General features: G+C 41.3%; 1 protein-coding gene across 1 annotated transcript in view; it reads right to left on the bottom strand.

The window, feature by feature from the left end:
• Positions 1–880: 880 nt before the first annotated feature.
• SPTLC2 (serine palmitoyltransferase long chain base subunit 2) overlaps positions 881–17,627 on the bottom strand; it is an 84,011-nt gene continuing 67,264 nt past the window's right edge. Inside the window, exons 10-12 of the mRNA XM_029997528.2 lie at positions 15,511–15,646; positions 12,278–12,407; positions 881–7,121 (exon numbers count right to left, since the gene is read on the bottom strand). Coding sequence (XP_029853388.1) covers positions 7,002–7,121; positions 12,278–12,407; positions 15,511–15,646 — 386 coding nt within the window. The 3' untranslated portion in view covers positions 881–7,001. The remainder of the gene's footprint in view (positions 7,122–12,277; positions 12,408–15,510; positions 15,647–17,627) is intronic.

Genomic DNA, 17,627 nt, shown 5'->3' with positions numbered 1-17,627 from the left:
TGGGATCCAGAGAGCATCTTTTCCAGGATCTCCACAGGCGTTCATCAGCCTGTGAAGGAAACTACTAGGGAAATGATTATGAAGGGATTATTAGGGAAAGACACTGAAAGGAGGCTTTGCAGCCCGCTGAGGAAAAGTGCCAGTGCTGGCACAGACCCCAGAAAGGGACACCTAGCAGGGAAAAACAAAGTCCAACATTTCTACAGGAGCCTTAGCACAACCCTGCGAATCACCTGGGCCCATTTGCGCACCCACAGCTAGAAACAGGACCTGCACCTCCTTTTCAAATGCCAACATCTGGCTTGTGCAAACTTAGGGCTGAGATGAATCAAAGGAAATGTTTAAAACAAGACACAGACTGCAAAACAGATGTGTGGTCAAGAATTCCATGCAAGATGGATCAAGAAGCCCTTTCAAACATCTCATTAGCAGCATAACAGCTGATAGCAGCCCAACTTCCGAGCGGAGGCAGTTTTACTTGGCTAGCACAGAGCTACAGCAGGCAGTTGCAGGAGTGCTGCATGTCGGGAACAGCAGTAACACCTGCAGACCTCTCCCTCCACAACAGAAGCTTCTCCAGACCGTGCATCAGGACTGTTGCTGCACGATGGACCCGAAACTGATAAGAAACAGCTAAGCATCTATCTCACATGCAAGGTTTCCTGGCTCTGGAGTCCAAGGCTAGAGGAGGACACTGATCTACCTGAGCTCTCAGACAGGCTATGGTTTTACCCAGCTATGCCAGTATGAAACTGGGGTGTTGGGGTTGGTTTTTTGGGGGTGGCGGTGGTAAAGGGATTGGGAAGGAAGGGGAAGAGGGTTTGGTCTCCCTAACAGTGGAAAAGCCTCATTAGCATTAAGAAAAAAAAAAATCACAATATAGCATTTTAAAAAGTCTTTATTATGCAGAACATAGAATATAGTTGAATGGATTTTTTTTTTTTCCCAAGCAGTTTTTTCTCTGGTGGTTTTTTTTTTGTTGTTTTTTTAAACATGCATTGTTACCTTTTTAAAGCCAATATACCATCCATTTATCTTTTCCCTGTCCACAGAGCATCCAACTTCATGTTAATCCCGAGTGTAAAAAAAATTAGACATCTGGCATAAAATATTTCGGGGGGAGCCCATTTAAAAATTTTATCTAAAATGTCTTATCTACAAAAAAATCCAGTATATATGTACATTATAGCAACACAGAGGCATAAGAATACAGTGCAATTTAAGACGAAGTGCTGTGACTTGGTAATTCTGCCCAGGGCTTGTGGAAATGTGGGCCACCATTGGCTTCAGGGCTGTTAGCCTAAAGCCTCAGGCTCCAACGTTCCTCTGATCTCTCTCAAACTGGTCTGAAATTAAAAATGCATTTAGCTTAATATACCGTTAGGGGGTAGCAGAAATACTGTCTGAATAGGATGAGATTTTGCAAAAAAAAAGAATGCTTTACAGCAGTCAAATGGTTTGGTGCATGTTTCACTTTGCCATGGGTATTTTTGGAACAGCATCAACCCTTGGCATACTTGAGTGAGACCTGTTCACCTACTATTGATGAAATTAATTTGCTAGCTGCCACTCCTTCTGAAGTCCCCGATCCTCTCAATAATTCTCTCACTTACAGCAGCCCAGGAACAAGTTACCGATGCTTGCTGCATAGGAACATCGGTGCAGAGAACTGCACTATTTTTGGCCTTCACATACAGACACCTCTTTGCTCCTTAAACAGCTGCTAGCCAGGGTCAAATACAAATTGAGCTGAACCTCTCCCTCCCTCCCAAGAAAACAGCAGTACATATTGCTTAACTAAGAGCACAGAGTATTCTTCCATGGGTTAAAATCCACTGCATTCTTCAAGGTCAGTTTTAATTTCAATTCTTCATACCAAGAGTCACAGTTTAAGGCCTTCAACACACACCACAGTCATCACCTCCTTCACCCAGCCCCTTTTGGGGATGTAAACACAACAGCTCCAATGTCTGCACCAAACGCTTCTCTTCTAAGTGAAAGATAAAGCACAATACTTCACACAAACACTTCATGGTTGTGCTCTAGCTTCATGTCCAAATCCTTGAACAGGTGGACAACTGCAAGGCTGGGAATGTTTACAGGAATACAAGCCATCACAATGGCATCTGAGTGGGTTTTTTTTGTTTGTTTCTTTTTTCTTTCTTTTAAAACCATGTTCAAGTTACACAGGTCAAATGACTGGTGCTTTTCCCAAAGTGGTCCAATGCCACTTGGGTGCCAAGTGGTCCAATGACAAAGCCAGCAAGGCACCTCCTGAGGTCTCGTACTAGCCATTCCCAGACAGCTCAGTGCTTCACCAGTGTTACAACAGACCGCAGGTACCTCAGATCTCTGTGCAGAAGGTGCCACCCACACAGATCCCAGCATGCTTGACACTTTCACAGGCTGAGTATAAACTGTAAAAATAATATATATAAACTACACAAATTTTGGCTGAACATTGTATATTGGGATAAATCTCCACAAATTTCCTTCTCTGTGATGCAGCAAAGGAGCTCATGCATAGCGCTCCAGATCCAATGCTGGAAGGTGTTCTCTTAGATGAAATTGAGAGCTCGTGCTCACAACTTTCCTCCAACCTTTCCTATGATCTGCCTGAATGGATAACGTGGCTTCTGAACGAGCAAACAGCTGCAAGCCAAATACTTTTCAGAGGTAAAGAAATTAAAATTTGCACAGAAGGAGAGGAAGTATTTACTTGGGTGTAGAGAAGTTTTAGAGGAGTGTCCCTCTGGGCATTGAAAGTTGCATTCCTGCCTTAGGGATGCTTGTTCAAGTACACATGAAAGATCCCTGCACAGCTGAGAATAAATGATGACTGACTGCCCCTCTTCTCCATCTCTGCTGTATAGGTCCTTCATCCATGCAGCACAGGGCTAGGTCACTGATATCACGGGCACACTTCCCTTTCCTGCTCTACATGAAGGCACAGCTCTGACAGTGGCTACCACTTCTGCACTCTTAGAGGAAAGAGCAAGAGAAGGATGGATGATGCAATTCCTTCACTGAAGGACTTCAACATGGTAAGATGTTCAGTCAATTCACTCCCGAGTCTTTGCCTAAAGCAGAAGTGTGCTACACCAGTAACCCAAGAACCAGAACAGCTCTTTAAGGATGCTTAGAAGGGAAAAAAATATAGAAACTAAACAAAGATTTAAATATACCATATACACAGATACTATACAAAAGTTTGTGTCTTGTTAAAAAAAAAAAAAAAAAAAAGCCCTGAATATTTTGACACAAAATCCCTTGGTTTCTTCTCTGCCAAAGAACTAAAGAAAAACTATGAATCAGGCTCCTTAAGACAAAGGTCTACTTGGGAAGGCCAGCTTCTAAGAAGAAACAGATCTCTCACTCTTCACTGACGCTCAGTAACATGAGCTTCTCAATTTTCTTAAGAGTAAAAGAATATGGCCATCAGTCTTGAAAACTATAATGGTTCTAAACTCTTCACTCCACTCAGCAGAGGCAAAATCTTGCTTGCTAAGTTCTTCAGAGAGGTACTGGGAAGGTAACTATTGTATATTTATGAGTAAATTTAGCCAATGTACAGTACAAGGCAAAATCCTTTGTTCAAAAGCAGCCTTCATTTTCTTTTGAATTTTGCATCTCTTAAGAAATACCAGGAGTCATTTTCAATTAGAATGTCTCAGAAAAGTTGGCAGGGACTGAAGTCTATTTCTTAAGCAGCTTTTCTTCCTTTGTGATCTCTCAAGATTGGTTCTTTCATTCACTTCTACCGCCAGGACAAAAAGGAGACAGATTTCTGGTCAGTACATAAATATCAAAGCGGCAATCCATCCTACACATACTGTGACAGCACACATGCTGTAGGTTTGCCTAGTACAAACCCGTAGTGGTCCTCCCTCTTGGAGGGGTCCCAACCCCTCCCGGGTTGGGGGAATGGAGTTTTTTTAGTAGATGTGAAAAGATTTTCCTGGCTTTCACGCTTGGTGAATTACTGACTTAAAAGTGCAAAATCTTGGATTTGTAACTTCTTTCTTTTTCAGAAGCAGTTTCAACAGGTACCAGACTTTGGCAAAACACATTCCCTCGAATAAAAGGGCTCCTGGGGGGGGGGAGTTGCTTCCCAAAATGGATATGGCAGGGCTGAAATGTAACCAAGCAGTTTGCAAATGCTACTAACTGCCTGAATGATTTCTGAAATGTCTTTGTAACCCAGAATTTAAAGTCATATGCAGACAGCGTGACAAAGCAGAAAGATACTAAATGGTAGAAGTTTTAGCGTGAACACAATTTCCTCAGCAAGTGCAACTGGAATCCCAATGGGGGCCAGTAATTTTCAAACACTGACAATTTCAGAAGCGTTATACAGGAGTTGCCTGAATTACTGAGATTTATCCAGATGTTTTCCTCCCTTCTAAAGACAAACTGCCCTAAAACTGAATCCCAGAGACAAGATTAAGACTTGAGACTTGTAGAATCTACGATAACTCACTTCTAACTTAATATATCACAGTTTTCAAACTGACTTGACTACACAGCAGACACTAGCATGCTGTACGTCTGGGAATGCTCAAAAGAGCTCCTTACTGACCTGTGCCTATGCCTTCAAGTTGGTTGGTTTTGTCCGATCTTAAACCATTCCATGATGAAGTCAACAGGACCAGGGCTGGAGTCAGAGATTTCTGCACTAACCTCCTCTTGTTCCCTACTACAATCCAGAAAGTAAAAAAGCAATAATTCTTTGAGGTAAAGCTTCTTGAAGTCAGAAAGCAGGTCATCTGGTGGAATGCTAAAGCTAGTCCTGGGCAGAACACAGGTGAGAAAGTAACCTCATGTAATTGCAGTTGACTCACTCTGCGGCTGAACAAATGAGACTACTCCATAGCTATCAGAGTTGCACATACAGGTTACAGACTTCTTGGACTGTGCGCACACTTTGTTCCAGAAGGCAAGCAAATCAATATTAGTGGTCTAAGACAGAAACAGTTACCTGGACTTATTTTGAAACAGACAATTTTACTACTTCTCATCTAATTAAATTTCTGAAATGCAATGGTAAAAGCTGAATCAGTGTTTTGAAGTTCTGTTACATTAAAATGCAACAAGATCTATAAATGCATGAAGACAGATATTCTATAAAATAGAAGCCAATTCTGCTTTAAATCACCAGATGTATTTGCAGAACTGCTTGCTTCTATTGACCAAAGTGCTCCTTCCCTGTTAGTTGCAGAGTCAACATAAAAGAACTTAAAAAAAAATTATTACTATTTTTGCAGCACCAGGCAAATAGCTTTGAGCTGCACTCTGCTTTAGCATTATGAGGAGGACTGTTTAAAAAACTCCAGCCACCTGCAAAAAGCACTTTGTAACCCAAATTGAAGAGCTGGCCCAACCCAATTGACACAATGTTAAAGCTTTACTATCTTTGCAGAAACCCTACATGTCCAAGGTATAAAATACAGAAACAAACTATACTGCAACTGACTGCTGTTATAAAATTCTTGGTACCTCTTCAATGATACATTCTGAGAAATTCAAGATGCAATGACTAAATAGCAGACCACCTCTAAGGTGTGCTAGAGCAAAGGTGTCTATTTAAAACTTTGATCAGAGTAAGACAGTGTGGTACTTGCACATAAAGATTCCAAACAGCAACTGGCTCAGTGAACATTAATTTGATCTCACTGTAACAGAAATGCAAAAGAATAAAGATCTCAAACTAAATGCAATTGTGAGGACATTCTTTCTTCAGGGAAGGCCTACACAGATATGCAGCTGCCAACCGAAACTTTGCTGGCTAGACAAAATGTAATGTGTGATACAAGAGTCAAGCTGTCTATACTCTTTGCATAAAAGCCTTGCACAACAAGGCCAATGAAGAACACCTCATATATGATGAGAAAGAGTGAATTAGTGTGGCAAAGGATAGCAATCAGTCTTTCACAGATCTGCATGAAATAAGTGGTTCTCCTAATAGTCATCCATTGTCTAGGCCTGCTTACTGAGGGGTTCTGGTCTTAAGAAGCACAAGGCTGGCTATGGTTTACTTAATCCCAAGAGCACCCTTCTAGAACTTAGCAGTGACTTGTTCATGGTTTTATGATAATTCTAAAGCAAGAGAAATTAACCTGAAGATGAGAAAGCAACACACACTAAAACCACCTTTTTCTTTTTTTTTTTTTTTTTTTTTTTTTAGACAGAAGTACGTCAGAAGGAAGACAAACCACAGCCCATTTAAAAAAAAAAAACAACAAAACTCCTCTCTATCACTTACCCTATATGAAGAGGACAATTAGTGTCAAAACAAGGAAACAATCTGGAATCCATACGGGGAAGGAAAAGAGGCTAGAGTCCCAGAAGTCCTTCTGCCTGTGGCTTACAAAACTAAATAATGTTTGGGAACAATGGTCCTGTCAGTGACATGTCAACAACACATTTATTTTAAAAAGGCTAAATTCAAGTTTTAAACAGGAGTAACTGCAAAAGAAAAAAAAAATTTGGTTGATTATCCATCTTGTTAAATGTGTCAAAATTAGCAATCAGCAGTTTCTCTAGGAAGTCTCCAAGAACAGGCAGGTCAGCTCGCTCCTTACTGGGAAGGTCAGATACCTAGCAGTGACACTGGAAATGCTGCCATGCCAGCGTCACACATGCTCACTTCATCTCAGCCAGCATTTGGGAGGGTAATGGTGCATACAAAGTCTGAGCTGATCAGGCACAGCCAACTTGGGTTGCTGTGAACTCACTGAGACAAATAAATAAAAAAAGCAACAAGAAAAAATAAAGCCAAGCACCTCTAGGGCCAGACCCCGAAGACACAGGAATCAAAGCTTTTTTTTCTCATCTTCCTATTTACAAAATGCCATTTAGAGCTGATGTGGCCACTTCAGTATTGTGAGGAAATGTCTTTTATGATAAGCAGTCATAAGTGTGTTGTTCATGGATGCTGTGGCCTGTGTGCCACAGAGTGTCCCACGGGGTGTATCCCTCCCACCAAGGCACATGGAGGGAATTCAGTCTTCTGTTTCTTCATATGTTGTCTCATCAAATGGCCGGTCCAAGAGAGGTACCAAACGGTGACGGGAATATTTCAGTTGCAAAAGGTCCCCAACTTCATCGATTTCTTTTAAAGCCTGAGAAAGAGACCACAGTAGATCAGCAGAGGAGACAGATACAAGCAAGTTATCAGCACATCTTCCTTTTTGCATGCCTGCAGACTACTGCGACAGCCGTTTTACTTAAGTAAGATTTTACTGTGCTAGAAGTCTGTAGCTTCAGAGGTGCATAGGATTTGGTTTAGATTTTAGCATTCAGAAGTCTTGAGACCAAGCGAGCAGCACTGGTCACTTAAGCGAGAGTGACTCTGCACCCACTTGATTACTCCACTTCCAAGGCAGGATCATAATATCCAGCAATACTAACTCAAATTTCACAGTCGTCCCCCCCCAAAAAGCCATGACTGTTCATAGAGAGAAAAACCAAGAACAGTGTTCCTCCCTCCCTGGAGGTAGTAAAGCTTAAGCAGAAAAAAATAGGCATGGATGTTTGACTCCTCTTTACACATCATTCAGTATGAAAACAACAGTTGTGTTAGTATACCATTTCTGACTTACTGTATTTTTTAAATTGCAAGATAGCAAAAGGCAAACTGCAATATTGTGCTAACAAGTTTATTGATGCATTTGTTATATCTACACTTGGTTAATTTGCATTGTCCATCTACAACTAGAGATGCAAGCTCTGTATTGTAAACAACATTGCATGGGAGGTTTTTGCCAGCCAATCCAAGGAATGAAAAAATGTTATTCCGGGTAGGATCCCAAGAATTTTCTCCCTTGAAAGCAAGTCCCACTGACTGAGGTTGCCACAAAGGCAACACTCAGGCAACTGATGGCCCAGAACACTGCTAGTGAGCTAACAAAACCTTTCACCATTTTGACCTGCATGCAAATGTTATGAAGTTTACCAGAGATCAAACATCTCCTAGCATAAGAAACAGGGAAAGTCCCAGCTCAGTTAATCATACTTTCTTTATGTTGCAATCTCTTCGATAAGACACTGGTTCACAATGGGGTTTGTTAAAAGCCAAACCCTAAACTTCAATTCACTTCTCTACAGAACACTCCTGGAGCAAGGTACAAAATAAATCAGTTGCTGCAGAGAAATTTGCAACAGTATGTGATGCTAATTATCCTATATAGGCAAGTGACAAAGAAATGAGCTCAAAAGATGACTTCCAAGTCCAATGTGATTTTTGAACTCGAAGGTTGGCATTCTGCACTCCCTTGAATTGTAAATTTATTCAGATAGGTACATTCAGCATTCCTTCAGAATGCCACTAATTCAACATTAATGCTACAATTTTAACATGTTCTGGGTCAAATGCCTGTCTCTTGAGAATAGTTGGGAGATGGGGGTTAATATCCCTACATGCTTTTCGTTCCTGGATGGATAGTTCAAGTTTTTGTTTCTTTAAAAAATGGCCCCTCATGCTTGTTATATCTGGCAGCAAAAACCTCTCCACTCTGAAATCTGGGGGAACGACAAACCCAGAAGTTGGACCTCGGTAAAACAAAACCAAAACAAAAGCGTGGGCACAGTTTGCCAGAGCTTTAAGTAAAGATCCCATATGGAAACAATTCAAGGTTAAATTTCTGTTGAAAGAGTCTGTTAACTGTTATTCTTAAATGCAGATTTAGGATTTTATTAATTTAAAACAAAAAGGACCATGTGACCAGCAAAGACTACAAAGGAAATGGCATTGGTGAACTCTGACTTCAGGAGAGTGTAATATATTTTTCATCACTGAAAAGAAAGCACCAGCCCACAGGGATGCAGGTTATGAGGAACTTCACTCTGATCCTGAGCCAAATATTTTAAGGCAAGGAAGTTTTATTTACATAAAACGGTTAAAATTGTAACTGAGAACTGTTCCCCATCATGTGGGTTTACTTAATAAGAACAAGCATTACAAATATCAGCATTTACAAGACAAGCTTCTCTTCGCCATGCTCTAAACCTGGATAATTTTCTTTTTTTTCCCAGAAAAAATACCATACCAGACCTAGTTAGCATCCATGCATACACAGATGGGCTACCGAGTTCTCCCCTCTGTCACTGACTTGAAGAAGCACTCTGCCAGCTCTCTCCAAGTCTATTCATTACAGTTCTTTCTCCTCCTGGATATTGTTGCCACAGTTCAGCAGAGGGATCAGATCTGAGGGCTGCCTTAATGATTAGCTGCCTGAAATCAATCCCCTTTCACCGCATCACAAGAAAACACAACACAAAGTCACTGACACAAAGACTTGTTCCTTATTAACTCCTCTTGCCAATGTTCTGGGTTCAGAGCATGCAGCTGTTTTAAACCTTAAAGTGGATTACACTAACTTGGAACAAAGCCTCCACATACTGAGCTAACTCAGGATTTCTTCATTCACTTCAAAATTCACACCTCATTTTGACCTGGATTAATTTGCTTAGGCAGACAAGCCCTGATATATTAAACAAGCATTTCCTCAATTTAGAGCATTTAGCACCTACAGAGGTACTCTAGAAATGAGTCTTCAGAGATAAATGCACAAAACTTGAAACATTTTCTGGAAAGCAGAAAGACTTGTAAGCGAATTGCCAGGAAAAGAGCTTTTTTAGGTGGAGTAATAGAAGTTACAGATTGGTTTTAGAAGAGAGCAAGTATAGTACTTATATAGACCCTGCAAAAGCAGGTTGTTACGGTGAAGACTCCAGCTAGTCATAAAGAGAGAAGACAAAGAATCTAACCAACAGCAAGACTGCATGATTGCTCAGGTAGTGCCAACACATCAAGTTTGCATGTTTCAGTTGTAGCTCAGTTTGCAGCAATATGATTTCAGAGACTTCAGTTTTCTTTCTTTTCCTTCCTCCCACCTCCTTCCCGTTCATCCCCCCCATGTCCACCTGGCCAGAAGTTACTGCTCCCTCATTTGTGTAAGGCACTCAGTTCTATTACCATGCTCTGAGCCAAGTTTGTGATAGTATTAATTTTATACAGGGGGAGAAAGGAAGGGGAGGGTCTTCTCCAAACATACACTTCAGAATTTTTATATGGAATAGAAACAACTGAATTGGGATAATTACGAGAAGAGTAGCAGGACAAGCAGCTGGGAAGGAACTCCTTAAGCAGGCTGCTGTCAAAGTGTCAGGGCAGAATCTCTCAGGTCTTACAAGGCAGAAACAACTCAGAAGCAGAAAGTACAGCACCACAGATACATGGCAGGTTGTTTAATTGATACAGAACAACACTGAATATACATTATCAAACTGCACACACCACTGCCTTACTATTTTTCATAACAAAACTGAAATAAAAAAGAGCCATTTTCAGCTGTTGATTTGAAAGTTCTGTGGCAGTGAAGTGTGAAAGTTTGAATCTTTTCTTTTTCTTGACAAGATATTTGTAAATAACTGTTTATATGTCCCATTTGCTGTTCATATATTGAAGTGTTACCACCTGATCATATCTGGACACTGGGCACGATTTCCCCTTCATTACTCCATGATGACTATTCCCAATCACCTTCTTGTCCACAAAATGTTTGAAAATAGTTTCAAGGATTCTTTCCTCCATCATTTTCCCAAGGATCAAGGTGAAGCTTCTCAATCTGCAGTTCCTCAGATCACACTTCTTACCCTTCTTGAAGGGTGACATTTGCTTTCTTCCAGTCCTCAGGAACCTCCCCCTATCACCACAACCTTCCAAAGATGATAATCAAGAGTGGCATTTCAGTGACAGCCAGCTCCCTCAACACTTGTGGGTGCATCCCATCAGGTCCCATGGACTTGCGTATGACCAGTTTGTTTAAATGTTCCCTTATTTGATCCTCCTTCACACCAAGGGGAAGTCTTCATTGCTCCATATTTTTCCACTGATCTCATGGGCCCAGGATTCCTGAAGGCGAATCTCATCAGTAAAGACTAGGCAACAAAAAGCACTGAGTACCCTGGCGTCTTGCATGTCATTTCTCACCTGATCCCTATGCCATTCAGCAGCAGCCCCACATTTTCTCTACTCTTCTTTTTGCTACTAATATCCCCACAAAAGCCCTGCCTGCTGCATTTCATGTTCTTTGACAGATTCAACTCCAGGTGGGCTTTGGCTTTCCTGACCCCATCCCTGCATGCTCAGGACTGTGTCTCTATTTCTCCTGGGTCACCTGTCCCTGCCTGCATCTCTTACATGCTTCCGTTTTGTTTTTGTTGGTTTGTTCATCCATGCAGGCTTCCCAATACATTTGGTCTCCTGTAAGTCAGGATGGACCACTCTTTGGGGGCCGGGGGGGTGGGGGAATCAACCAGCTGGACACCTTTCTTTGGGATCATATCCTACGGGATTCTTCCAGGCAGGTCTCTGAACAGGACAGAGTCTACTCTCCTGAAGTCCAAGGTCATGACTCAACCTAGCTTAGGTTCTGAGCCACAGAACAGCAAAGTGGGGAAAAATGTACAATGGAGAACTTTGACAGAGCCTAAGACAGCCCATGTACATGTCCAAAAAAGGTTATTCAGAAGACTCAAAAATGAGTGTAGTTACCACACCAAAACATACTGAGGATAGTCAGGCTTATTAATATAATCCCTTTCAACTATATTAGTCACGGAGTAACTTCCATCCTTAATTTTTAAGGCAGCATCTCCCAACTGTGATGCAGGCCTCCTTCGAGGGGACCTCTATCCCTGCCGGAACACGCTTACTGCAGGGAGGAGTCAGTAAGGCATTGCACGTGGCACAGACTCATTTAGGACAGGATCATTTAAGATACAGTGCTCTGAAGCTGTAAACAAGAACTGGAATAGTAATCTTTGGAATAAAAATTCTCACTGGTAATCATGTGCTGAGGTTTGCACTTGCTTTTGAGAACATAGGTGTTTTGAAGGTTCTCAGGCTTCTTCTTGCTTACCTTCTGCATCCAGGGTCAGAAGAAGCAGAATTTTTTCCTTCTAAAAGTTTCAGTGGAAGGTAGAGCCTCTTAAGAGGGGAAGAAGCATTATCTCAAAGGAATGAGACTGTCTCTCTCACATCATTTAAAATAGGAAAAGAAAGTCCCTGAGATTTATTGTAGGCAGCCATTCTGCATTGTTGAAGCAAGGAAAGAGAGATGGAGTCATTGCCAGCTCTACTACACAAGGCTTTGAACATTAGATTCAACTAGTTTGTATACCAAACATTGAACCAGACTACAAATAATAGACAATTGTTGTACCTTGAGGTATAGAAGGCATGAGCAAAAGGAAGACAAGACGAGACACTTACTGTATCAAGCATCTCTTTGGTATGAGCTGCAGACAAACAGAATCTGGCTCTGGACTCAATGATGGGGGTGGCAGGGAAGCCCACAACCACAACACCAATATTCCGCTTCAGCATCTCACGCCCAAAAGCACTGCCAGAGAGAACAAGAAAGATAGTCAGAATTATATCAGTGGCAGCAAAGTGGCAGCAAAGCAGCATGAAGGTTATGTTAACCCATACAGGCTTTTGTTGAAGCAAGCCTGTAAGACCACAATCTGGAGCTTCCAGTGCTTTCTTTTAGAGGCAGAATACCTGTTCACAAAAGCCTTTTTTTAACTCAATCCCAAGGTGGTCCTCCTCAAAAGGTTTCACTGCATTAAGTTCTAACAAAGCTGAAAGATGATATGGGGCAAAGGCTGGTCTTTTAACAGGCTGTTTCTAAATGGATTTGTAACCTAAGCTTGGAAATCTTTCCGATAGGAAACAGGGATTTTGGCTCAGAAGTTTGGCTATACAAGGAATCCCCCATGCTGCAATCCTCCAAAGCAGATGCTTCTGCAGTTTCAAGAGTTTGTTTTCACCAGTTTAATTCAATTAAAGTACATTATGGTGTCACAGAATGTACCACTTATTAAGTACCTATCATGGGAACCATTGAATTGCCACAGTAAATTGAGAACATCTAATCTGATAACAAATATTTTTAAGGAAGATGCAAAGACCTCATAAAACTGTCACACAGTATCTTCAACAAAACAAATTCTTGCGGTGAACGGAGTTAAATCCAGTTGGCGGCCGGTCACAAGTGGTGTTCCCCAGGGCTCAGTTTTGGGGCCAGTTCTGTTTAATATCTTTATCAATGATCTGGACGAGGGGATCAAGTGCACCCTCAGTAAGTTTGTGGATGACACCAAGCTGGGAGGGAGGGTTGATCTGCTCGAGGATGGGAAGACTCTACAGAGGGATCTGGACAGGCTGGATCAATGGGCTGAGGCCAGTTGTATGAGGTTCAACAAGGCCGAGTGCTGGGTCCTGCACTTGGGTCACAACAACCCCATGCAGCGCTACAGGCTTGGGGAAGAGTGGCTGGAAAGCTGCCTGGCGGAAAAAGACCTGGGGGTGCTGGTTGACAGCCGGCTGAATGTGAGCCAGCAGTGTGACCAGGTGGCCAAGAAGGCCAATGGCATCCTGGCCTCCATCAGAAATGGTGTGGCCAGCAGGAGCAGGGAGGTGATCATCCCCCTGTACTTGTCACTGGTGAGGCTGCACTTCGAGTACTGTGTTCAGTTTTGGGCCCCTCGCTACAGGAAAGACATTGAGGTGCTGGAGCATGTCCAGAGAAGGGCAACCAAGTTGGTGAGGGGCCTGGAGCACAAGTCTGATGAGGAGCGACTGAGGGAGCTGGGGCTGTTTAGTCTGGGGAAAAGGAGGCTGAGGGGAGACCTTATGGCTCTCTACAACTACCTGAAAGGAGGTTGTAGCGAGGTGGGTGTTGGTCTCTTCTCCCAAGTAAAAAGCAATAGGACGACAGAAAATGGCCTCAAGTTGCACCACGGGAGGTTTAGACTGGATATTAGAAAAAATTTCTTTACTGAAAGGGTTGTCAGGCATTGGAACAGGCTGCCCAGGGAAGTGGTGGAGTCACCATCCCTGGAGGTGTTCAAAAAACGCATAGATGTGGCAATTCAGGACACAGTTTAGTGGGCATGGTGGTGTTGGGTTGATGGTTGAACTCCATGATCTTAAAGGTCTTTTCCAACCTAAACGATTCTATGATTCTATGATTAAAGAAATTAGCAGCTGTGACTTATGCGATGAGAGGCACGAAGATCTAGATCCTTTCCATAATGATAGTGCAATTGTGGGTGTTTCTCCAGGCCACAGGAAATGGTTAATCCTTTTTGAACTGACCTTGTCTTGAGAAGTAGCAATGAACTTGAGAGGCTTATAAGGATGTGTAAAAATAACATCCTTTTACGAGGTTTTTAAATTTTCTGACTTTTACTTCTGCTACAACTATTTTCCTTATAAATAGGTGCATCCTGATACACTTCATTTTGTATCCATTTAGTACTCTCAAAATATTTAAAAAAACAGACTACAAGAGACAAAGAAAGGATGAAGTAGACCCAATGTAGATCCTAAGGGCCAACTCTCATCAGAGCTCTGTGTTCTTGCTCGTTTTTAAGTAAGTTACTGGCCCAACTCCTCAGCTAATAAAAATTTCCAGGGAAAAGCTTGTACTGACTGGTAGAGCAGCTGAGCAGTAGAGACAGTATGCCTCTCTGTGCTGGACGGCACACACTGCAGACTCTACAGCACCCATAAAGGTTACAGGCCTTTTAAATTAAATGAGGTTATACTGAGAAGGGTGGAGGAAGACTGTATCTATCTTCATGCAGAGTGCTAGATGATGGTTGTTCCCTCACAGAACCACAGTGCTTAGCCAGACTGAAGCCTAACTGAGCTAGAAGAGCACTAGAGATGTTCAGTACGGCTTAAATGAAGCTCTGCTTTCCAAATTTAAAAGTGTTGGTTGAGCCCTGCATTATACACAGGACACTGAAAAGCAGCTACCAAAGCCAAGTTGTCCTTGAAATCAGGCTTTTGTTTATGTTGCAAAGATTTTTAATATATACATTATATCCTGCTTGCAGAATTTTAGCCTTAATTATCCACACAGCAGCCCACAAGTCCATAAGCATTTATAAAGCTATGTTGAAGTTCTATTAGTATTTACAATAACAATACCTGAGGTATTAAATCCAGACCTCTTAAACTCGGGATTCACCAAACACAGGTTGTTGTGTCATGTCATGTCCCACCCCTCTGCTTTTTCTTTTTTAATTTTCAGAGTTTATCTGTGGAAATGTTGGCTGCTTCTGATCTAGGAGTTGGTTGAAAGATTCCTCCAGTGACTTTTAATCTTAATTTCCATTCAATTTCGGCTTCTCTTTAGCACATATATACACTTTACATATAAATAAAATGAAAAAAAAAAAAAACCAACCTAATTTTTAAAACATAGCATGTAGTGGTAAAATTGCTTCCCTGAAGTGCTTGCTTGCTGCCTCAAGCTACAAGCCCTGATTTTCTCAAGACCACTTATAGGAAGTTTCCATGTTTTATAAGACTCAGTAATGATCATAAAAGCAAAAAATCAAACCAGTCTTTTCTTACATTTAGAGAAGTCTTAATATTCTTGTACCATCCTAGCTTTAAAGATAGATGAGAAGTTATCCTGTTAAACCTACCCAATTTTTGCTGGCATGTACAGCATCAGAGGCACAACAGGGGAATCTTCATTTCCATAGATGATAAAGCCCATCTCTTTCAGTCGTCTCCTGAAATATCTCGTGTTCTCTGCTAGCTGCTGCACACGTGCTTTCCCTAGAAAAGCAATTAAGATAAGACTGCGAACACAACAGTCATAAGTCACATGCATAACTGCAACACAAGACCTCTAGCTAAAGTACAAACTGTGAATGTGCTGTTTGTGCTTATGCAAGTGTTAAAATTAATTGCAAACTAGAATTCGCAGTTTCTTCTCCCTCATGTAATCAAGAATAATCACTCTTTTTTTGACAAGGCTGTAGCTGAATGTACTAAGACAAGCACAGCCATCAAGTCCAAGCACTCCCTAGTTTTTCCATAACAGGTTTTTAATCAAGATGTACCTGGCAAAACAAGGCAGTTACCTGCTTTTAAACAAGATTCAAAATTTGCTCAAAATTCATTGGTAACTGCATCTTGAAGAGTTTCCTTACACTTTGAATAACTAATGGAAACCTACTGAATCAGCTGGGGCTGTTCACTGTGTTTTATCCTGCTTGTCTGTATTAATGGAAATTACTACCTTCCTCCTTAGATCTGTTTGCTGAACTGATCATGTGGCTGCTCCCTAACCTTTTTCAGTTAAAATGAGCTGGGTTTAAATTAAACTGATTACTTCTGATAATCCATCTCACTTTGCATATGCAGCAGCAGCCAATTTATCATGTATTCAGCCAATTCTGTATGGATTTTTTTTGACATTCGTCAAAATTAGTCCACAGGACACTAGACAGCTAGCATAATTTAAATATTCCAGCTATTCAGACAGCCATAGGACAACCTATTTATCAGTTAATTAAATTCTAGCCTAACACAGTGTACTATGTTTCCGTATTGCCCAGAAAAAGATCCACATCATCTCACCTAAGCGGATGATAATGCATTTCTGATCAACTAATACTCTAATGTGCTTAAGAGATTAAGCACTATGCCACTAATGAGACTATAATAAGTAACATTTATAATTACTTGTCTCTGGTCCACAGACTACATTTCTGGATAATTGATTATCCAAACACTGCCTTCACCAGATGGGTGATTCATATACTGAAGCACTGAATCTACAGCAGCGTGGATCTATGCCACATAGTGAAGTCGGCTACTAGATATTAATCGTCTTCTTTTAAAGTTGTAGATAACGTAAGGTGATTAACTAAAAGGAACACCAGGTCTCAAAGAAACATCCAACACCCACATAGCTCTGCTCCAGGCCAGAACAAACGTAACTGTAAGAACCTATACAATTTTTGTAGCCAAGAGTATCAGACATTCCACCCACAACCATGCAATCAAAGGCAAAATCCCATCAAAGGCAAAGCATGAGAAAAAAGGATAAAACCTGTTAAGTTTGCAAAACTTGGCCTATTATTAGTGGGTAGGAGCTGGTATTTTTAACAGCACTCACTGCCATTTAAGACATCTCTTCTCCTCCATTAACAGCATTATTTCTTAATCTTTTCTCCCCCAGAGTTTCTGCAGAAGCTTAATTCCTCTTCACCCAAAAGCAGTAAGATTTCAGTAAAACACAAAGGCATCTTGTGCTTATGAAACTTATTTTTTAATTGGCTCACATCAGATCAGATCCTCTAGCGGAGACCCAGCTTTCTCTTATGTTTTCAGACCAATTAGTTGGTTATTTTAAATAACCCAGACTGCAAAGTGGAACCCCCCCCCACCAACAACAAAATAAAAAGAAACAGGCCTACTGCAAGATACTACAGATAGTGGGCCAAAAGCCACTACTTGCATTTCTAACATTGAGACAATCAATAAACACGCAAGTGTTCAGAGCAATCTACATGCAGAAAAAAACTACTATGATACCTTCTGAGAAAGCTGCATCCACATCTCCTATAGAGAAATACACAACTTCTGACAACATTTCAAGTCAGTGATGTACAACCCCATCAAAATACACATGAAATTTCACCACTATGAGAGTAGTAAGGTAACATACACAGCTGGGTACCACTGCTGTGATCAGCCCCTCTCCCATGACCAGGAACGCAGCTTCTCCCATACATACATTCTCTCCATG

This window comes from Aquila chrysaetos, chromosome 2 (genome assembly GCF_900496995.4).
Source record: "Aquila chrysaetos chrysaetos chromosome 2, bAquChr1.4, whole genome shotgun sequence".
NCBI classification, from domain to species: domain Eukaryota; kingdom Metazoa; phylum Chordata; class Aves; order Accipitriformes; family Accipitridae; genus Aquila; species Aquila chrysaetos.
This window is presented reverse-complemented; position numbering and strand designations above follow the sequence as displayed.